We start from the raw sequence: 24,497 nt of genomic DNA on the forward strand, positions 1-24,497 counted from the left end.
TAAATTTTTTTCATACCCCATGCTGATGCACAAAATGAAACAGTCATTTCGAATATGAAATGATAATTTTTATTGGTCAAAAATCATTTATGCCTCGAAATAGAGATCAAATAATTATACAAAGTCAATGATGATGATAGATAATACAAAAATTATCTGCAACTTTTAATTATAACAGCAGTAACCTCTTTATGATTTTACACAAATATGTATATTTTGTATTACTTTTTTTCTTAAATTTTTAATAAATAATATTAGAGATGACTTTTGTCAAAGCAAAACTCAATACACAAATGTCCAAGTGAATAAATTATATAATCTGTTAAATATTACCCAGTAACATTGCTTACATTGATATGACTTACAAAACAAAACCAAGGAGAAATGAAACAAAAACACTACAATCCAAAAATGACGGACAAAGAGATTCTTGGGTGTTAAGACATTTTTTTCATTATGTAATTTATTCACGAATAACGCGGTATTTTGGTTGTTGTTTTTTTTTTGTTCTGGTATGCCAAAAAAGCAGCGACGAATTTAATTTTTGGTTTTTCCATTACGATGCCATACATAAACAAAATTGCGTTTGCATCAGAAATCAAAATAACTGATCACTGTTTTGCTGCATATCACATTTTCTCTAAAAAATTCATTTTTTCATATTTTTACTTAGTCTTATTAGTTTAAACCATTTATGTCATATTTTTTGAGCGGATATTTATCTCATCAATCCTCCCAATCCTTAAATAAAGCCTTTTAATTCATTTTTTCTGTGAGATAAGGATGTTGGTAAGAGTCTCATTTAAGACTTTTGCCATTTTTAATTTTTGGACATCATTTTTAGGAACTCAAGATTTTTCTTTTTTTCTACTTCTGGATAATCATTCTGGGATTACACCAGGTTGTCTGGGTTGACGTGCAGATGATTGAAATCCTTTAGATCCATCGGGGCCTTTAGGTTGTCTGGACACTGTTAGGCGAGGTCCAGTCTCTTCAAGGGAACTTACACGAAGACGAGAAATCAAACGTTCGGGTCTGGCTTGAATGTCTGTCACCTGAAAAAAATTAACACATTAAAATATTAAGTGCAAAATAATAAAACTCGTTTTCCGTGCGAAGCCAAACTTCGATGCAGGATGAACCACAGGAAACAGAGGAAACAGAGGAAATTTTCGAGGAAACTAAGTTTATTGGAGCCTATTTGTTCATAACGCACTTTGAACGGGGCGGGTATTAGTTCCCGTCCAGAAAAACAAACACCGTTATCTTAACTACTATGTATCAAATTTAATAATAAATTTCTTTTAATTATGCATGGTATTTACCTTTAAATATCTTTTGATGTGTTCATAAATTTTTGTTCCCCCTTTATTATATTTATAAGACTAGTTGTTTAAATTGATAATTTTTTTAAAATAAATTGATTATAAATTTAGCAGTTTTAAATTGGAGAGAGAAAAATAAGGTCGCATTTAAAAAAAATATCACATGTACATATATCTCTAATTTCTAAATTTAGCAAATTGTTAAAGTATATTGTTACAAAAATAACTAGTGGTATATAGCCTTAAGGCAAACTGCTGGAACTTCCCGTACCGTAATGAAATCTTCGAGGAATATTGAATGTTTTCAAATAGATTATATAAATACTGTAACATTGTATAATATTTATAAGAATTATATAAACTGAATTGCACAGTTAAAATTATTTATTTAAAGTATATAGATGAGCTTTAGAGCTTTAGCCAGATCTCAAATTAAAATCTGAATTATTTTCTATATATAAAAAAATATAAGAATTATGAAATTTTTTCCCAAAAGCAATTGTTTCGTCAACACAAGCACAATTTTTTTGAATCATTCAAATCGGATGCATAGTACTTTCAAAAACTGCCATTTTTGAATATTAGCTCTGATCTCCGAAACGACTAGACCAGCCTTTGTCAAAAACTAACAAGGAGGCGTCTATTAATCATGTGATCGATTTTTTGAAGATTTTTGGACCCCCTCCCCCTTGGTGATATTCAAAATTACCCCCCCCCCTGCCCCTACCTACATCACGTGTATTTTTAGTTACGAGAATAAATTGTATAATTTTTGATATTTTTTGAAAATGTTTGAATTTTTTCATTAAAAAAATAAGGCAAAAAATAAATACACGTGATACCTTACTATACCCCTACCTCTCATAAAAACCTCACGTGATTAATGGACGCCCCTTAACCACTTCTCCCAATCATTACAAATTGAATAATTCAAATCGGATACTCCATTCTCTCAAAAACTCTTTCTATTTTCTGCACTCTTTGTTCCGTATCTCCGAAACGGCTGCACCTGTCTTTGCCAATAACTAATCAGCACTTTTCCCTATCAGGAAGAATCGAATGCTTTTTGAATCATTCAAATCGGTTGACATGTGCGCCCGAAAACGTGGACGAAAAAATGCGTACACACAAAACACACACAAACATCAATTTTTTCTGAGGTATCCCAAAATGTTCAGAAACCTTTGAAACGTAAAGATATATAAAAAAAAATATTTTCGATTTTTTGCGATAATAACTATAACTCACCCTACGACAAGTTAATAAGTTTTATGTATAGCAATTATAGCATACGGTAATAATTATTTGATAAATAAAATTTCAAAATAACAAAGGTATGTCTATAATAAAAATATATTATATTAAGGCTACAATTGATACGCGACGATAAAATGTACAAATATTTACAATAAAAAAGAGCTCCAGCGATCTGAACATATCTTGATCTGTGTTTATACTTTGCATAATGCTTTCAAATTCCGCTACAGGGTTCATTTGCCCCTATATTTTCCATCTATCAATTATAAAATAGTGAATAACATACACAAACTGAGCGCACAATTTATTGAAATATTCATACTGATGTAAGAGGTTACATCACTGTAGCAGCCAAAAAAACGTATATTTTTGCCATTTTATTCGGGCGGAAGGAAAATATTTAATACTAAAGATAGTAAAGATAGATACTAAAGATAGTTATTCATTGTACTTTAAAGTACCAAAATAAAATATAATTGTAAAACAAATTAAAAACAGAGGCAAACGCGGTAGCCATTTCGGCGAGCCGCGTCAAATTATACACGCTGTTTGTTTGGCGAGCATTTTATTCAAAATCGTTAACTTTCAACGAAAAAACGGCTACAAGTTTGTTAATAATTGATGAATAAATTAACATGTAGAAAATCCGCTATGATGGGCACTTTAAAATATAATTTTAAATATACAGTAAAAGAATTCGAATGAAAAAAATTCTTATTGCTGTAGTTATTTTGCGTGCCGCGTTGAAAAATCGTGTTTCGAAAAAAACGCGTTTAAATTTTGAAATAAATTATAGATAAGAAAAAATGAAAAACTTGTCAGTTTTTTTTTCCTTATATCCCAGCAACATACAGATGCCTTATTATTTTTATAATTTTTTTCTTATTTTCTTCCTTTGATGATTATTTATTAGAGCGTCCTACTTTTGGCGCATCCGTCAAAAGCCGTTCGGCATGCTAAAGTCATTTATAATCGACTTTAAGACAAAAATTACATGTTTAGATGCTAATATTAATGTCTAAAACTATTATCATTTATAAAATTTTAATTAGGCCGTCGTTGAAATTATCCCCAGCAATATCAGCCGCAATATAGTCAATCCCTATATGTGTTGACTCCGCACGGACCATCTATTGATTAAAAATGCTTTTACAGTTTATTTGTACAATATAAATGTTTAAACATATGCCAGTATATTTAAGAAGATACATGCTGTCATTTTGCTATATAATGTTTTTTTTAAATGTATTTGACCGGTGTCGGTTCGGAGCAGTCCGACGCGCATGGTAATAAAACCAACTAAAAAAGAAAGTTTTTGGTATGAAATATTTTTCTCATATTCTAAGAGATTCAAAGTATATTTTAAGCCTAAAAAATTTTTTGGTTTTTAGAAAAATCTACAGTGGTGTAACCCCTTAAACACTTACCTTAACAACATTGCACGCAGATGACTTTCCACTTCTTTGGTTTGTGATCAAGGCAAATTCCACGGTATCGCCTTGTTGCAATTGAACACCATCTTCAACTTCTGACATGTGAAAGAATAACTTCTTTCCTTCTTCTACTTCATAGGCCAAAAATCCAAAAAGTCCTACAAAATTAAAAGAAACATGTAAAAAAATGAACTTTAAGTTCATAATAAATCTAATAGAGGTTGGTAGAGTTTTACGCTACCTTTGATGGCATCAACAGTAGCCCTTCGCTTCTTTCTCAGAGCTGTTACTTCGGTAGCTCTGCCTTCTGTGTCAACTCTTAAAGTGACTGGATCGCCGTTTTGTAGCAGATCGCGTTTATTACTTAGACCAGTTATTCCAAATTCATAGCTTTCCTTGTCTCCATTCTCTGATACCACCTGAAGAAATATCAAACAACAATTTTAATGACAAATACTTTATTTAAAAAAATATATATATCCAATTTTATTAATAACTAGCAAATCCGACGAACTCCGTTTCGCCACCAGATGGTTTCGTGAGAAAGATGAAAAATTTTTTTGAAATTTTTTGTTTGTTTTATATTTGAAAAGGAAAAAATTGATTTTATTATACAACAGTAATGAATTTATTTCGATTACAAAAATGAAGTGCTTTTTAGTTGAACTTCTCTAAGTAAATGAAAGTGAATCCGCAAATTATCCGTTTCATTGAAGTGCTCTTTGGTAAACCACAATTTTTGTTTTTTGGTCTGACCTTAACACAAACAAAGCGGATGGTTTTCCAACTCGTGAGCAGGCAACGTGTAACTGCCCATGTGAAAAACAACGATTTTCTAAATAATCCATTTGAAATTTATCCCGCAAACACTAAGCGATTGGCCTTGCGACTTGTTATTGCGAACGCAAGGCGAACTGGAAATTGCAATCGTTTGAAATCAAACGGAAGACCAGTCAGAATCATTGGTATGTCACCAAATCGCCAGCAATTTTTGATTGAATGGTGAAATTCAGTGCGTGTACATCATTATTCTTTGCGGCAAGAATTGCTCGTTGACTTAACCAAGCATAATTCTGATAATTCTCACTAATGTCATTACTCGAATTTTTAATTACGGTGCGCGAAGTTCCTACAGCTTGCATTAAGGCACGATGCCATGCACAACTAATTTTCTTAGCTATAAACCTTGCGGAGCCCGAGACCTTTCCAACAAATGCAAAATTGTCGAAATCGGTTCGTGCGTTATGGAGTTCTTTCGTCAGGAAGGAAAACCCGACTTATTTTTATACATATAGAAGATAAACTATTGGAAATTATTTAAAACAATTATTGATTATTTTTAGTACTCGAATTTTTAATTACGGTGCGTGAAGTTCCAGCAATTTGCATTAGGGCACGATGCCATGCACCACTAATTTTCTTAGCTATAAACCTTGCGGAGTCCGAGACCTTCCCAACGAATGCAAAATTGTCGAAATCGGTTCGGGCGTTTTGGAGTTATTTCCTCAGGAAGGAAAACCCGACTTATTTTTATATATATAGAAGATATCATCATTACCTGTATCAAACCAGAATATTCATTCTGGTCTGGGTTAACAGATCTCAAAGGCCTGGTAACAGTACCATTCAGCAAAGGACCGGTGCCTTCTGGCAGTGGTATTGATCCACGAGCAATAGTTCTAACATTTTCTGCAGAACAGCAACTACCAGAACCGCTACCTCCATTGGAACCACGAGGAGCTAATATGTATTCTACTTCTTGACCTAAATCTAGGTTTGATGTGTCGCCTTCAAAATTGCTGAAAAGACACAAAAATATTAGTAAAAAATCATTATGTTTTAAACACAGTTGCAATTATATTTTTCGAAGTACCTGAAATGGAAAAACACTTCTTTATCATGCGAAATGGTCTCGATAAAACCGAAACCATCCTTCAAGCTGCTACAAATCCTTGGCACAACTGGCCGTTGCTCAAAGACTGACGTCCATTTTTAGAGACACCATTGCGCAATGAGGTGCTTGATTGTGAAGTTGAACTACTGCTGCTTGACGAGACAGTTGAACCGTTAAAGCTGTGGTTTGATGACTGGTTACTAATGGCAGTTACTACAACATCTGTTGCTATCAGTTCTTTATTACGCTTAACCTGGGGAAGAAAAAATTATGCATATTAGAAGCTATTCAAATAAATATATATCAATCAAACAATCATCATGCTCAGTCTGTATAAATTGTCATCACTGATAATTCTGACGCAAATTACCCAATAAGTAACATCACAGAAAAATGGTATCATACATTTGTCTTACTAAAAATTCCTTACCTGACTAATGTTGAAATCAACTTTATCACCCATTCTAGGTTGCCGATCACAATCTTTTGCAAAGAAAGGAACTGATTTCTTTTGACCATTGCTTTGGTAAGAAATCATGCCCCCTTCTGGAACAGGAGGCCCGCCGTTTTGTGTTGGACCGCCGTTTTGAGATTTGCTAGGGCTTCTTGGAGAGGCTTCCCTAGTCACGACTCCCGTTAGATTTGATTCGATTAGGGTTTCGAATTTTACAGTACCTGAAAAATCATATTCATGGTAATAATTATATTAATCTTATATCTTCTTATATATAAAAATGAATGCAAATGTGTTGGTAAGCGCATAACTCAACAACGCCTGGACCAATTTGGCCAATTCTTTTTTTAAATGTTTCGTTGATATCCAAGGATGGTTCTTACGGCGAGAGAAAATCGAATAATTGCCGGAAAACCCTAAAAACAGCTCTTTTTTTTTTTCATACAACGTTTTCGAACTAAACGTAGAATCAATTTGAGCTTTATTGCTATTATATAAAGTTCATATAAATTACAAGCACTCACTGTATACTCCTTCTAAACGATTATTCGGATTTTGATAAATCTTTCTGAGGTTTGATAAGGAAATTTTCCAGGATGTATGTGATTATAAAGTACTGGGATGTATGTGCAATATTGTAGAAATAAATGGCAAAAAAAAATTCACATGTCAATGTTTGAATTGAAAACAAATGAAAACTATCATCTGCCAAAATTTCAAATTACTTATGAACCTAGACAATATTAGAATATGTACATAAATTTACGATTATTAATAAGTTGCGCATATGAATAAGAAAAATGAAATGTCTACATTATTATTGCCAAAAAGCAGCTGAGATGTGCCAGAAATTAAAATAATATAAAATACAGTATATGTATGGCAGATTGAATGATACACATATGAACAGATATGACAAATTATTCACTTAAAATATGAAATTAAGTATTAATCAGGGCCGGTCCTACCTTTAATGCGATGCATGCGAAAAATACGAGCGCACGTCTTAGGGGGCGCCAACACAAGATTCCGATATTAATTTTCAATATAGTTTTTTTTTCGATATATAATTTCTTTGCAACTTTTACTAATCTTTCGACAATATTTTTAAAATTCGTAAAAAATTCACTTTATAACAATAAATGGGAAAGTAAGATGAATACATACAATTCGGCCCTCACGATATCGATTAGGAGAAGTTTAAGATGCAATTTTGGATATATTAAATAAAAAAAAATTAAATTAATTTAGTCCGGCATGAAATATCAGTGGTATGTTATGGTTCTGGTTATGTTATACTGTTTAAAAAATTTCAATTTCTAATATAATGTGGGAATTGAGATTCATCATTTTATTTAAAGCAGTTCTACATTTAACATCGCTATATTATAAATGTATATGCATTTTGGCGTGAAGAGTAATTTAAAAAACAATAATTATTATTTTTAGGTAAGTGGTAAATATTATTATATTATATTAAAAAATTGTAGACATGGATACAGAAACAACGTCTGTCGGGTCAATCTAGTTAATTATATATTTTATGCCATTATTATTCATATAATAAATTTCACTTACCCGGAGGTAAATGCTTAATCCTTATAGCGCTGTGTCTAAAATTAGCAAAAGAGCTATTAGGATCTTGTACTGCTGTGAATTCCACTTCGTCTCCCATGGAGATCTCTCTCGTCACATCCAAAACCTCGGTAAAGTGGAAGAACAGTCTTGGCTCCCTTTCTGCACAACGAAGAAAGCCAAAACCATCCTTCAAAGCCACTACCACGCCCTGATCTCTACGTTCGCCGGACACAACAAAGGACTCGTCCAGGAGTGAAATGGAAGTGGCTCTGCGTAGTTGATCACGTCGATCTGTCGCCAGTTGGAATTGGACCCAGTCACCATGACGAAGAGTGAAATCGCCTTTTTGATCTTTGTCACCAAATGGTACCTGGAAAAAAAATGAATCAAATCAAATGCATTGTAATACTAGTGGTGAATGGCATCGTGCCTTAAGGCAAATTGCTGGAACTCACCATACCCAAAACTAAATTATTAAAAAAAAACTTTGCAAAAACATGAAAAAATTAGATTTTTGAGAAATTTTGAATTTTTTTAAAAAATTTGACTTTTTGAAAAAAATGATTTTATATTTTGTTGTTTTTGTATTTTGATTTTTTTAATATCAATTTCAACGTTTTTTTGAGCAATCCCGCTGCATGGCTGATTTGAAGTCGAAATGACAAAGCGCGTAAACGCCGCGTGGTCGTCTAGCGTGTGAACATTAGTACGGAATCCATATATATGTACACAAAATTGGTACTTATTATTATAATTTTTATAAAATTCGTGATAATACGATGTACATACGAGGTCTGTTCAAAAAGTACACGGAATTACTAATAATTAAATTTCGCGGGTCTGGAGTGTCTGATTGTCAAAATTTTTTTTTTATTGTGTTGGTATACATGCCCCTAAAGTATGATGAAATTTTCAGCTATATTCACTGTTTACTTTGTCTGTGGTAGTCGCTAAGGTTCGACGTGTTTTTCTGAGCTCGGCGATTTTTACAATGGAAGAATTGAAAAGTCAAAGAATTTGTATTAAATTTTGCGTAAAAAATGAAATAAAGTGTTGCAAAGTGCAAAAATTCACCAGATATGGCTCCGTGTGACTTTTTCCTAGTCCCAAAGTTGAAGAGACCCATGAAAGGACTACGGTTTTCCTCGATTGAAGAAAATCGCTGAGAGTGCTCAAGGACATATCAAAAAGTGAATATCAAGGGTGCTTCGAAAATTGGAAAAAACGCTGGCATAAGTGTATTATATCTGGGGGGGACTACTTTGAAGGGGACCACATTAATGTAGACGAATAAATAAATATTTTTATGAAAAAACGAAAATTCCGGGTACTTTTTGAACAGACCTCGTATGTCTAATGTTCATTTTTGACTCCCATATAGCATTATTTTTTAACTTTCCGTAGGGTAAGTAATAGTAATCGCAAACAAATCGAAAATGAAATTTTTTATATATCTTTACGTTTCAGAGGTTTTTGAACATTTTGGCATACCTTAGAAAAAATGAATGTATATGTGTGTGTGTGTGTTGACGATTTCGGGAACACGTTTCAACCGATTTTAATAATTCAAAAAACATTTTACTTGTATTGACAAGATGAAAACTGATTAAATTTCCATGAAGGCGGGTCTAGTGGTTCCGGAGATCTAGTGAAAAAAGTAAAAAAAATGCCATTTGGCGGTCAAAAATGATCCTTAGATATGTGCACATAAAATTATCAGATATTTTATAGAGATTTTAACAATAAGTATAAATTTTGCTTACATTCCTATGGGTTCCGTACCAATGTTTATTCGTTAGACGGCGTCGCGGCGCTTACGCGCTTCGATATTTCGTCTGTATGCAGTTAAAGCAGTACGATTGGTTTGAAGAAAAGTTCAGAACTTCCAAAATATTTCAAAATAAAGAAAATATTTTTTTCAAGAAGTCTTTTTTTCAAAAATTTATAGTTTCTCAAAAATCTGATTTTTTCAAAGTAATTTTTTTTCAAAAATGTTAATCTTTTTTAAAAAAAATGCACTGCTGTGTATATGATATAGAACAATTACCTCTACTTCAGAATGATCAGGAGCCCTATATCTGATCCTGCCTGGTAGGGGATCACTCTGATGTCTCTGCCCTGTGCCCCGATCTAACGGTTTTAAAACTTGGCCCTTTGTGATATCTGGATCTACATCTTCAAACACAACTGTTCCTGGTGGTAGCCGAACAATATTGCATGCAACTTCTTTACCCTAAAACAGAAATAACAAATATAAACTACATATTTCTTATCTCCCAGCTATGTTTATTTTTAAACTTACATTTCTTGTTAAAATGATAAATTCCACATCATCTCCAGGCCTAAGTTCTTCTGATGTTTTGGCTTCAGAAAAGTGGAAAAATATTTCTTTGACTACATCTGCTCGTTCAATAAAACCAAATGACTCTTTCATAGAACACACAACACCCCTGTACAAAACTGGATGAGCCGGGTTCTCTAACCGGACATGGCAAGCACCCAATTACCACTGTAAAAGATAATAGTAAATATTGAAAAAATTAAAAGAAAAAATATAGATGACTAAATGTAGACCGATTTTGCCGCATAACAAACCAATGTTATGGCAAGGCTATGTTATGAAAAACTTTCCATACTAATTCGTTCTAAATATTGTCAAAAGCCATGTGGTTGCTGAGCAGTCAGGCGTTTTTCTCAGGTTGTCAGATAGAAAATCTAACTTAGAAACCGCACAAATGTCACTAAAACGATCTTAGATAACAAGGTGTTTCTGACTCAGCTTCATAACATACAAGTGACGTTGCAATTTATATGTAAAGCGCCTGAATGCACAGCAATTACATGACTTTTTGACAGCATTCAATATATGATTCAATAGCATAATGTATGCAAGTTGGAGCATAACATGGCCTTGCCATAACATTTGTGTGTTGTGAGCCTGAATCAGCCCATAAATCAATAGTCATCTTCAAAATGTAAGAACTTTTTGTCCTTAATTATTTATCCTTAATTATTGTAGAATTCTTTATCACCAATTTAACATCTGTGCAAGACGGAATTCAAAATAAATATTGCAAATATCTATTGCTCTCAAACATATTTATGTTCATACTGATAATAAATCCGTAACCAATAAAATAAATATTTCAGGCTCTTATCAAAAAATTGTTGATCAAATATAATATAAAAAGTATTATATATATATAAATGATAAAGATTTATTCTAAAAGTGATATTATGATTTACATACCGTTGATTTGTTGCGATCTGAAACGAAACCTTGTCTCCACTTCGTAGAGTGACATTGCCCTCAACATCGTCCTTGGTATAAGGCAAGAAAAAGCATTCGCCCCTGTTCTCATATGAAATTCGGCCCTGTGTGTCGCCAGATCCTTCAGTCCTTAATTCAGTTGTTACATTACCAGTGACTCGTTCCTCGCTTAAAACCTGGGTGAAAAATCGAAACAAATCAGAAAAAAGTTGTAATTTGGAATTATACAAATCTTTAATAGAAATAAAATACAGTAAAAATGTTTAATTATTCATCAACGGGCACTCAAAAATACAGTAGTACCTCGACATACGAGATTAATTCGTTCCGTAACCATGCTCATATCTTAAATCGCTCGTATCTCAAAGCAATTTTTTCCATATATATACATTAAAATACCATTATTTCGTACCGGAATATTAAAAAATTTACCATTTATTAATTTGATCTTTATTTTTTTTGTCTATTCATGATATTGTGGAGTTTATACCCTTATCAAGCACAATATATATCTATGATGTACATCTGGGTCATCCACATATTTTTCAATAATTTCAAACTTGAATTTAAGAGACATGGCCCTTTTCTTTAGACTATGGTTATAAAAGTTCTTAATATTTTTTAAATGTACAAAAAACCAAAAAAAAAAACGCGTCACAATCACTAGACAAATTCATGTGATTAAAACGTTACTACCCCATTATTAATAATAGAAAATTAAAATGACTAACTATAAAATAATTTACTACCACACGACAGCCAAAATATTTCTAGGGTGAAAAAATCATTGTAACAACCGATAAAATTGTTCATATTTTCATTTTGCAATTAACATTTTCTAAAAAAAAACTCTTACTCGCTCAAAACTAGAATTATATCGAATTTTGCTCGTATGTCGAAGCAACAAATCGCTCTTTTGGCGACTCGAATCTCGAAACACTCGTATGTCGGATCTTTCAAATTTTGTTTCTCGAATTTTGCTCGTATATCGAAGCAACGTCGGGTCGCAATCTAATGGAGTGGGGTGAAGGCATGGCATCATGCCTTAAAACTCTTGGTACGGAACCCAAAAAAATTTACACAAAACGTGTACACATTATTGAAATCTGTAATAAATATCTGATAATTTGATGTACATATGTCCAATAAACATTTTTGACCCCCCTATGACATTTTTTAACTTGTTTTTATTGAAAGCCCATAACCGCTAGACCTGCCTTTCGAAAAATTTAATCAGTTTTTTATCTTGTCAATACAAGTTTTTTGAATTAGTAAAATTTTTGCCCCGTATCTTCTGAACGGCTAGACCTGCCTTCGCCAAAAACAAATAAGCACGTCCCTTGTCAATACGAATCGAATGTTTTTTGAATTATTCAAATCAGATGATCCGTGTTCCCGAAATCGTGAACGAAAATTTGTATCCGCGCATACACGCCCACACATACATCAATTTTTTCTAAGGTATTTAAGGTATTTTTTCTAAGGTTCAAAACTTTTGAAACGTAAAGACATATACAAAATTTCATTTTAGATTTTTTTGCGATTACTACAACTTGCCCTACTCAAAAATCTCTCAACGTACAATTATTTTAAAATTATAACTTATAAATAACATGAAATACGGCTAGAAGATGCTCCCAAATTTTTTGGTACAGGTATTTGGATTAAAATAAAAATATATAGAAAATTTGTAACTACAATAATTTTTACAAACTGTACCCTCCCTGCCTTGATTAGGAAACAAAACGTACAAGAAATTTGGAAGCATCCTTTTAAACAAATATGGAAAATGGATTAAAAAACGAATTATAAATAAACTTTAAAACTATTTTATACAAATTAATCCATTTCCCTGCGTCTATTATCTCCTTGAATCTCAAAACACTAGCATGTAAGATCTCTCAAAGTTCGTTTCTCGAATTTTGCTCGTATGTCGAGGCAACGAATCGCACTTTTGGCGACTCGTATCACGAAACACTTGTATGTCGGGTCGCAATTACAATACCAAAACATCTCTTAATGTACGTTTAATATAAAGTTATAACTTATAAATAACCTAAAATATGGCTAGAAGATGCTCCCAAATTTTTGGTACGCGTAGTTGGATTAAAACAAAAATATATAAAAAAATTGCAACTACAATAATTTATACAAACTGTACCCTCCTGTCTTCGTTAGAAAAGGAAACGTACAAGAAATTTGGAAGCATCTTTTAAACCTATATGGAAAATGGATTAAAAATCGAGTTATAAATTAATTTTAAATCTATTTAAAATAAATTAATCCATTTCCCCATTGCGGTTATTATCTCCTTGAATCTCAAAACACTCGCATGTAAGATCTCTCAAAGTTCGTTTCTCGAATTTTGCTCGTATGTCGGAGCAACGAGTCACACTTTAGGCGGCTCGTATGACGGATCGCAATTACAATACCAAAACATCTCTTAACGTACATTCATTTTAAAATTATAAATTATCAATAACATGAAATACGGCTAGAAGATGCTCCCAAATTTTTGGTACAGTTACTCGGATTAAGACAAAAATATATAAAAAACTTGTAACTACAATAATTTATACAAACTGTACCCTCCTGTCTTCGTTAAGAAACAAAACGTACAAGAAACTTGGAAGCATCCTTTAATTAAACCTATATAAATTTTAAATATATTTAAAATAAATTTTCCTTTATTATCTCCTCTGACCTTCTGTACGATGACCGCCAAATCGCTGCCCTTGGAAAGGGAATCGGCAGGATTTTGGTGGAAGGGCTTATTTTTGGAGTCGCTGTTATTCGGCGTCGAGGTCGCATTGGGCGTACGTGGTCGGAGCGGAGAGGACAATGACAGGAGGGCACCCGTTTGCAGGCTATTTTTGATAGCCGCCACCAACTTATCGTCGGGCGACTCCGGAGTATCTCGGATGGACAGGAGAGGACTGGACAGACGCCACAAGGACCACTCTAGGCGTGGATTGTCCTGGAGGATCAGGATGAGGATTGTGGAAAGGATGTTGGAATGAATTTGTGTCTTAAATTTATTTTTAAAACTATAACAGAACCATACTCAAATATTTAAAATGACTTCTTACAATTTTTTAAAATTAATACAAAACATTAATTTAAGGTGCACAACTAGTGTGAAATTTCGAAAAAATCATTTTTTGTTTTTTTTTCATATTTCGGTAGATTACACCTTTAAAAATAATATATAAAAATTTCAAATCGATATCTCAAATAGTTTTTGAGTTACAGCCATTTAAAAAGTATCTATATATATAGTATATATATACACCTAAGTCTGTTTTTACACGGTCCTTTTGTACACGGTTTTGATATAACACGGTTTGAAAATTGAATATTTTTAATTTTTTTCCACAATTTTATTCCATTTAGCACGATTTGAAATTTTATGTACTTAATTTTTTTTTGTCAAATTTAATTTTAGTATGTTCATATCACAAAAAAGTAAGTCTGAAACCATCGATAGTATCGATAATTTGCGAACACTAGCTTAAAGATTTAAGTGAATTCTCCTTTAGCGCGTACAAACAATTTTTACTGGTCAAAGCAAATGTGAATAGCACTAATTTAATTCTTGTTCTTAAAAATTCTTGTTTTTCACATATTTTAATAGGTTTTAGAGATTAGGAACAAATCACCCATTTTTGTATAAGATCAATGTCTTTTTTTACTCGGCTTCTTCTGGAACCAATCTCCGTGTAAAAACAGACTTAGGTGTATAGTATATAGTACAACGATCATTTCATCTAAACGCGGTTTTCTCGAAACAGCATTTTCCGAATTTGCTGCAGTGATTACTCAAAAACGAATGATCCGATCACTATCAAATTTTTTTTACATGTTCTTTATATAGTTCTCCGTAAAATGAACTATCGATTTTTTGATCGAATCAAAAATCGAATTTTGGCAGTCGAAAAACGACCAAAATTTTGGGTAAAATTCGACTTTTTTCAAAAAAACACCGCTATTTTGTCAATTTTTGATCTATTTCTTTTATCGTAGTTCATTTTACAGACAATATTATCTAGTTAAACGAGAATTATTTTTTTTTTATTTCATCCACGTAGAAGGCCGGACTCACTGCAGCGCGCCGTTGGAGATTGACGATAACTTAAAAACTATTTAATTTTTTTCTTCAAAAATTTTACTATGTATTCTTAAAACATGGATAAATATATTCCTAAGATTTTGAAATGATTGATAAAGTAGTTTTTTTAATATAAATTCCCAAAAATCACCTTTTTTAGCACGAATATTTCAAAACTAAAAGTGGCCAAATCGGTTCAGCCGTTTTCGAGTTTTAGCGAGTCTAACATAATATCGAGCTCCATTTTTATATTTAAGAAGGTAATATAGTGACAATTTACTTAATCAAGTATATCAAATCAGGTGTTTGAAAATAAACGTTCAAATTTTGACAAAAATACTTAAATATTGCGTATTTCATTCTCCTAATTAATTATAAATAACAATAAAAATAACCTTCTGCTTTCTCTTGGGCTACATAACTCATTTTAACCAAAACTTGAGTTAAATACTTATTATTAAATTAAACAATATGTAATTAAATCGATTAAACAAAAAGCTTTAATATAAATTTCAAAGGTAGTTTCCAAAATAGAGATTATGAAAATAACTTTTCTCTTGAATTAGCAATAGCAACATATAATGTTTATATCATAAAATATTTAAGCAATTATTTAAAAATGATTGACAAACTAAAAGTGCTATCAAAAGTAGTTTTAGAGAACCAGAAGGCTTTGTAAATATGGTATTTGGTTATATAGGATGAATATATATAGGTGAAACAAAACTATTTGAATATTATCCACAGAGAACTGGTGCCACTTCTGGACCGAATAAAAACTTGACTCTCATATAAGCCATAAAAATAAATGTTCAGGACATTTTAGAAATTAACTATACTATTAAAATAATGAAAAATAAAATTATCAATACTAAGCGTTAAAGGACTAGGAAAGTGAATAGAATTTGGTATACATTAAACTAATCGAGTATCATCTTACCACTTCCGGAGCAATTTTGGACACAGTGCTAGCAATGGGTTTGCCTGTGCGCCTATCATAAGTCATTTCGAATTCGACAGGGTCACCAATTTTCAAATGTTCAATGTTACCACTGAACTGACTGAAATGAAAGAATAGACGAGCCTGTCGTTCACAGCATTGAATAAAGCCATAGGAATGCTGAAAAAAATTAACCAAAATTAATAATGATATTCTTTATTAGGTTGCTCTAAAATCTAAAAAATATGATTAAATCTTATATATAAAATTCTTCTGTACGAGTGTATGTTTTGATACTTCTCTTAAACGGTTATTCGGATTTTGATAATTCTTTTTAGAGTTTGTCGAAGGAAATGTTTAAGATTTAATAAACGATGAAACTATAGTAATATTGTAGAAATAAGTGGCAAAAATTACAAAAAACACTTATTGTTTGACATTGAAAATATTTGAACTGTCGTCTGCTAAAAATGTCAATTCACTTGAAATTCGAATTTAGCTGAAATTATGAGCCTCTATAATATTAGAATATAATATGCACGAAAAATGTAGTGTCTACATTATTATTGTCGAAAAGCAGCTTAGATGTGCCAGAAATTAAAATAATATAAGATACAGTCAACAGTATATATATTTGGCAGATGAAATTATATAATTCAGTTTAAAAAATAACGCAATGAGTTCAAAATTGCATATACATTTTTTTTTAAACTTACGCATGTCGCATTTTGGTTTACTTTACCATTTAATTATTTAACAACGAAAAAAGTATTTCTACTTTGAACCACCCTTGCGCTAACTAGTTCAGAAACCTGGTGTCCAATTATATCAGTAAGAAATATTTTTAATGACCAAGGTGATTCAAATAATAGAAGTCGAAATTTCAATTCAACATCATAGAAATTCGATACCCTCTTCCTATGAAGATACTCAAATAACAAGATAACCATAATGCAACTACAAAACATGGAATATTTCAAAATCGATTAAAGATAAAATTAACCTCCTTATCAAACATGGTAATTATTCATTCAAACAAACAATTCCGTGATGCATTATAATTAATATCTGTAGTTACAACTGATTTGAGTGCAACATAAATAATCGTTATCAAATATATACAATGAAGCTATAAATAGAATCACTAGATAATTTTAGTTGAGCAGAGCCTGTAATAATTACCATGACCATGTTTAATCTACTTTTTTAACTTTCACAAGGAGAAAATATTTTCGCCAGAAAATCTCAAAAGATACGCGCAATTTTCGATCTCGATAACAAGATGTAACAAAACCGCTTTTTTTATCATTTTTATTTATATTTATAACACAGCAAAGCGTGAATCAAGCAAAATGTAGTAATGTTTAAATAAACATTGAATTTCAAAATGTTCCGCAGGAATTTGCAATAAAACCGAGGAGCATTTATATATGCCATGGGTTGCAGCGGGTAAACCATCCATTTAATTTTTGTTAGTTGCCTCTTTCACCACACACTTATACATTCTTAATCAGTTATTTTTATACAAAAGATTTTCTAGAAATATTTTTTATGTCTAAACAAGGTTTGCCGGGCCAGCTAGTATGTTATAAAAAATTACCATATTCAAATTTATGAGAGACATAGGCAAAAGATCAATTGCAGCAAGGTTAGTTAAAACAGTATCGCCTAAACAATACCGCTTATAAATATCAATATTTAATGCAGAAACTTCGTACTCTATACGAAATTATTTGTTTTGTTTGATATCAATTCATATCCAAGAAAATGTTTGGAATTCTACAGACGCAAATTCGAAAAGCATAAGTACAATGGAAAACATTGTGTACTTATGCACAGTATGCCAAAACAATTGTAATGTGAATTATCTTTCAACTTACAACCAAATGAAAATTTGGAACAATTTTTATTGAAATAATTTCTATATCATTCGTAGTTTCTATAAATGTTTGAAGTTATTGAAAAGCAAAATATTTTTTAGGCAAAACAGCTATTACAGGATTATATCGCCAGCGAAAAAGTAAAAAAAATACAAGTAGTCAATGAATGTATGTTAATTTTAATAACATGAAGTTCTTCAAACACAATTACATGATGAGTGAAGTTGCAAAAACAATATTTGTTTAGGCGTTGTTCAACATAATCCACTGTGTGAACGAATATTATACAATTTATTAATCAGCAATTACTTCATTTTTCTAATAAAGGTTCATTTTCAAATGCCAATTACAATGACAAACCGATCATGTCATATTTGAAGTATGACTTTAATTACATTATTGTTTTTAAATATTATACATATTTTTAATGTTATTATAAATATGCAATTTATAATTTATCATTATATAAATGTGTATAATGTTTGACACTAATAAATGTGTGCATCACGAGTGTTACCATATTACTAATAAACATTATTCAAAATTGTTATATGATGTATTTATTTTTACTTAAATTCCATTTAGTACAGTAGCAAATAAGTTTTACTTCAATCGCGTGTGAACCTTACGTGCACTTTTTTTTGCATAATTTATTTTTGTTAATCAAGACTTTGATCGTCTTATTTACAAAATTGATAGGTACAAAAAAAAAATGATACAAAAAATTGAATATAAAATGAAACCAAGTTAAAATAAAACTAGTGGGGCGCATGGCATCGTGCCTTAAGGCAAATTGCTTGAACTTCCCGTACAAAATATTATTTTTTTAAAAAAGATTAACATTGTTGAAAAAAAATTACTGCGAAAAAATTAGATTTATGAGAAACTATAAATTTTTGACAATTTGAACTAACAATTTTGACATTTTGAGAAGAAAAGACTGAAGAAATATTTATTTTGAAATATTTTAGAAATTATAAACTTTTTTTCAAAGCAATCGTACTGCTTTAACTGCATAGAGACGAAATATCGAAGCGCGTAAGCGCCGCGTCGCCGTCTAAAGGATAAACATTGGTACGGAACCCATAGGAATGTAAACAACATTTATACTTATTGTTAAAATCTCTATAAAATATCTGATAATTTGATGTGCATATGTCTAATGATCATTTTTGACCGCCAGATGGCATTTCTTTTACTAGATCTCCGAAACCGCTAGACCTGCATTCATGAAAATTTGATAAGTTCTTCATCTTGTTAATACAAGTAAAATGTTTTTTGAATTATTCAAATCGGACGCTCCGTTCTTTTAAAAACGGATTTACCGTTTTTGGCACTTTTTGCCCCTTATCTTCGGAACGGCTAGACCTGCCTTCGCCAAAAACTAATCAGCACGTCTCCTTCTCAATACAAATCGAATGTTTTTTGAATTATTCAAATCGCTTCATCCGTGTTCTCGAAATCGTCGACGAAAATTTGTATCCGCACACACACACGCATACACACACATACACACACACACACACACATACACACACACATACATCGATTTTTTCTAAGGTATGCCAAAATGTTCAGAAACCTTTGAAACGTAAAGATATATACAAATTTTCATTTTCGATCTCTTTGCGATTACTATAACTTGCCCTACGGTAAGTTAACAAAGTTAAAATAAAATAAAATAATATCAGTAATACAAAAATAATAATATAAATGAACTATGACTTGCTGATGTATTCCTTGTAAATTTGGAACAATGATGGTTAATACAAGATAAAAAAAAATATCATCTCACCAATAATTTCTCAATAATCCCAGTCTCCCTTGTCCCCTGATTGTTGGAATCATTATTAGAGCCTGCTCCACTGCTGCCGAAACTATTATTGTTCACATTGCCCCCGCCAGACGACGTCTGCGAATTGTTGGCCGTCGAAAACAACCCACGGTACTGGAGTCGCCGCTACTGTTGAACGAAGTCGACTGATTCTGCGAGGTGCCGTTGCCCACGCCGCCGGGGTTGTCGAGGGTGAAGGTGCCGATGGTTGGAAAGCGGCCGGACGAGCCCCCGACGAGCACAGAGGCGGCGAAGAACTCGTTGGATAGGAAAAGTACTGTTTGGTTGTGTCGCTGAAACCTCCTGAGGAAGAAATAATTGATTTTTTTTAGTATTAATGTAATATGATAACGGATCAATGTGTATTTTATGTACGGTAGTACCCCGACTTACGAGTCACCACAAAATAATGTCAGGAGTTCCACAAGGTAGTATTTTTGGACCCTTCTTATATGTTTTATACACAAAGGACCTCCCATTACTTGAAAATTTAGCACTTGCTACTTTCGCCGACGATATTGCCATACAAAGCAGTAATCACAGTGCTGATCAAGCTTCCCGACAAACGCAAGAACATATCAATAAACTACAAATGTGGCTTGCCAAATGAAAGATTTGCATAAATAAAACCAAATCAGCTCATACCACATTTACCCTGAGAGAGGGAACGTGTCCTCCAATTTATTCAAATAACGTCCACATTCCGAAACAGAACATAGTGAAATATCTTGGTCTCCATTTAGACAGCAGACTCACTTGGAAAAGCCACATAAAAACCAAAAGGCAGCAAATCATGATCAAAATGAAACAATTTGATTGGCTACTGCGTAAAAAGTCTAAGCTCTCTGTTGAAAATAAGTTGCTGCTATATGAATCAATCATTAAACCAATCTGGACCTACGGTATTGAGCTCTGGGGATGTGCTTACAAATCAAATATAGCTATAATGCAGAGAACTCAGTCAAAAATTTTACATACAATACTTAATTCTCCGTGGTATGTTACAAATGAAACCATTCACAGCGATTTCAACATGAAAACGGTGCAATTAACGTTCAAAGAATTTAAGGAAAAATACAAACGCAAACTGGAATCACATTCAAACCCATCAATAGGCGACATTATCCGACCATTTGGCGTTAGAAGATTGAAACGTCAATGGCCTTTAGATTTAGTCTTAGATTAGCTTCAATATACCCTTTTCTTTTTAATTGTTAAACTAAGAAGATCTCATTGGAGCTCTTCTTAGACATCGCTCACAAATATTGTCAAATTTAGCTTATAGGAATTCTTATATATTTCTGATTGCTGAATAAAATAGAGTTATAAAAAAAATGTTAATAGCAAAATGAAAATATGAACTAATGGTGCATGGCATCGTGCCTTAAGACAAATTGCTGGAACTTTCCGCACCAGAAATTAATTTTTAAAACAAACTTTGCAAAACTTTGAAAAAATTATATTTTTGAGAAATTTTGAAATTTTTAAAAAAAATTGACTTTTTGAAAACGTTTTTTGTACATTGTTTTCTTGTATTTTGATTCTTTTTGAAAATTTGGAACATTTTTTTAAGCAATTGCGCTGCATAGCTGATTTGTAGCCGAAATATCAAAGCACGTAAGCGCCGCGTAGTCGTTTAACATGTAAACGTTGGTACGGAACCCATATAAATCTACACAAAATTTGTACTTATTATTATAATCTTTATAAAATATCTGATAACACGATGTACATATGTCTAATGATAATTTTTGACTGCCAAAAAACATTATTTTTAACTTTTTGCATTGGATCTCCGGATACACTGGACCTGCCTTACCAAAAACTTCATCAATTCTTTATTTCGTCAATACAAGTAAAATGTTTTTCGAATTAATTAAATCGGACGTTCCGTTATCTCAAAATCTAAATACCATTTTAAGCACTTTTTGCCCGGTATCTCCGAAACGGCTAGACCTATTGCTAAAAACTAATCAGCAGGTCTCCTTATCAGTAGGAATCGAACGTCTTTTGAATTATTCAAATCGGTTGATCCGTGTTCGCGAAATCGTCGAAGAAAATTTGTATCCGCGCACACACACACACACATACATCAATTTTTCTGAGGTATGTCAAAGTGTTCAATTTCGATTTTTGGACGATTACAATAACTTACCCTACGGGAAGTTAATTAAGTTAATAAATAGTAAATTTATTTTTGGAACGAATTAATGGCATTTCAATGTATTTAGATAAAAAAATTCTTTGAAAAACGAGCGATTCGATATACTAGCGTGGAGCAAATAAAACTCGTATGTCGGGGTATCACTTTATTACAAAATGTGGAATGTCAGACAAGGGGAAGACTTTTGCTTTAAGACCAAAACTTCCTGATAAGTGTTATTCTTTTACAAACTGCACACCAACCACACATTTTAGAATAACCTGATTTTTTTTCCAGATTTTGCTGAATAAATTTTTTAATGAAAATATTTACATCTGAATTTTTTAATTTGAATCATAACATAAATTTTGTACATCTCAGACAATTGATGATTTGACCATCGTCTGCATTAAATTAATTATCTCCAGTTGTGCTGATCAGATCAGTATTATATTTTTTAATCTTAATCTTTTATATGCAGAAGATTCATAACATTTGACCAAATCATTCATATTGTAATTATTCATGTTCTTTGAGGAAATATGCATAAACTCCATACTCTAATATATTACAAAAATGTATTTTGAACATATTTTGGTATGGTAATCATTTCAATAAGTGTAAAGTTTTGAAGCTCAAAATTCATTTTGTGAATGTAAGAATAAGAACAAATCATGAGAATTCGAATAAATAAATAAAGTTAATTATGACTCACCATTCCGATAAGATTTAGGTGTGGAATTATGTCCGGGTGCTGTAATGTTACTGTAAGATTTAAAATCCAAGATAGCAGGATCGGATGTCAGGCTTGACGGCTGGAAACTCTTCCACTGAGGATTATTAGACATTGTCAACAATGACTATTTTGTTCTGTTCAGGACCGTCTAAAAATTTCTTTACTATTCTTTTCAAACACGTTTATCTATGTACATATATAAAATACAAAGGCTTGTCGGTTTCTCTTGAGGGCTTGGTATTTAAATATAAGTGCAGAAGCATATATCACAGAAAGGTTAAATAAGAAAATTTCACAAATTTCTATAACACTGGGAAAAGATCACATTGATACGATCGTCACATCAAAGACATCAGTTTTTTTTTTATTTTTGGACTGTCCAACAGTACTTAAGATCATGACACACACGATGGGCACTTGGATCACATCGCTAACACTTGGTGAAAATTTGTTTTCTGTTTCAAATTTGGTTCACATCAGAATTTGTCCAGTTTACGTTTTGTACTGACATTGACTTTTCTTCTAACTAGATTTATATACATACAAAATCACTAAATACACAATTACACAGGTAACTCTAAATAGATGGTTGCAGTTTTGAATTTGATTTTCTTTGCACGATGTTAACTTCATAAATATATATGCTTAGTAGATTTTTGGCTAAAGGAAAGTTGAGAAAATTTATTGGGAAGTCCAAATGGGTTTCTATATGAAATGAAAATCCTCAGATGTCTTCAATGCGTGCTGAGTGCGATGTTGCGGATCTTGTTTGAATTTGTTCGATTTGCTGTTGCGATCTTGAGATTTTTTTTCAAAACAAAAATGTTACTTACAATTTACTAAATCTAGAGGATGTGAATTTAATCACACAAGCTGAAACAAGAAGAAAACATTTAGAATCTTGACACAATTGAACAAGCAAATCATAGTAAGATATAATAATAATAATAAATTATATAATTGTTAAAGATCCTATATATATATTCTTTTATTTATTTACTGTCGACGTTTCGGAACTAGGTACGTTCCATCTTCGGGACATCTGTCAAGAAACATGATCTTGATAAGATTTAAGCAAATACGAGGTCTGTTCAAAAAGTACCCGGAATTTTCGTTTTTTCAAAAAATATTATTTATTCGTCTACATTAATGTGGTCCCCTTCGAAGTAATCCCCCCCCAGATATAATACACTTATGCCAGCGTTTTTTCCAATTTTCGAAGCACCCCTTGATATTCACTTTTTGATATGTCCTTGAGCACTCTCAGCGATTCGGCCTTTATTTCTTCAATCGAGGAAAACCGCCGTCCTTTCATGGGTCTCTTCAACTTTGGGAATAGGAAAAAGTCACACGGAGCCATATCTGGTGAATATGGAGGTTGGGGCATGACTACGGTATTGTTTTTGCCAAAAAATTACGAACAAGCAACGACGAGTGAGGAATTTTGGAATGAATTTTGCTGCCACTCGTTTCATGCCCAAAACATTTGAAAAAATGTTATGACATGAGCCAATTGATATGCCAACTTCATCAGCAACTTCTCTAATTGTGATTCGGCGATCATTCATAACCATTTTTTTCCACTTCTTTCACATTTTCATCGTTTGTTGACGTGCTGGGTCGACCGGAGCCGTTCGTCATCTT

At 32.1% G+C, this 24,497-nt stretch overlaps 1 protein-coding gene across 1 annotated transcript in view; it reads right to left on the bottom strand.

Annotated features, from left to right (window-relative positions):
• Positions 1–437: 437 nt before the first annotated feature.
• LOC113363901 (cold shock domain-containing protein E1-like) overlaps positions 438–24,497 on the bottom strand; it is a 39,844-nt gene continuing 15,784 nt past the window's right edge. The window contains 9 exon segments of the mRNA XM_026606382.1: positions 438–1,039; positions 1,892–1,910; positions 4,010–4,173; positions 4,257–4,434; positions 5,574–5,814; positions 5,889–5,955; positions 5,958–6,162; positions 6,340–6,584; positions 7,942–8,311. Coding sequence (XP_026462167.1) covers positions 882–1,039; positions 1,892–1,910; positions 4,010–4,173; positions 4,257–4,434; positions 5,574–5,814; positions 5,889–5,955; positions 5,958–6,162; positions 6,340–6,584; positions 7,942–8,311 — 1,647 coding nt within the window. The 3' untranslated portion in view covers positions 438–881.

This window comes from Ctenocephalides felis, unplaced genomic scaffold, assembly GCF_003426905.1.
Source record: "Ctenocephalides felis isolate EL2017-DRISC unplaced genomic scaffold, ASM342690v1 CF-g0.4_SCAFFOLD_00845, whole genome shotgun sequence".
In the NCBI taxonomy this organism is placed as follows: Eukaryota; Metazoa; Arthropoda; class Insecta; order Siphonaptera; family Pulicidae; genus Ctenocephalides; species Ctenocephalides felis.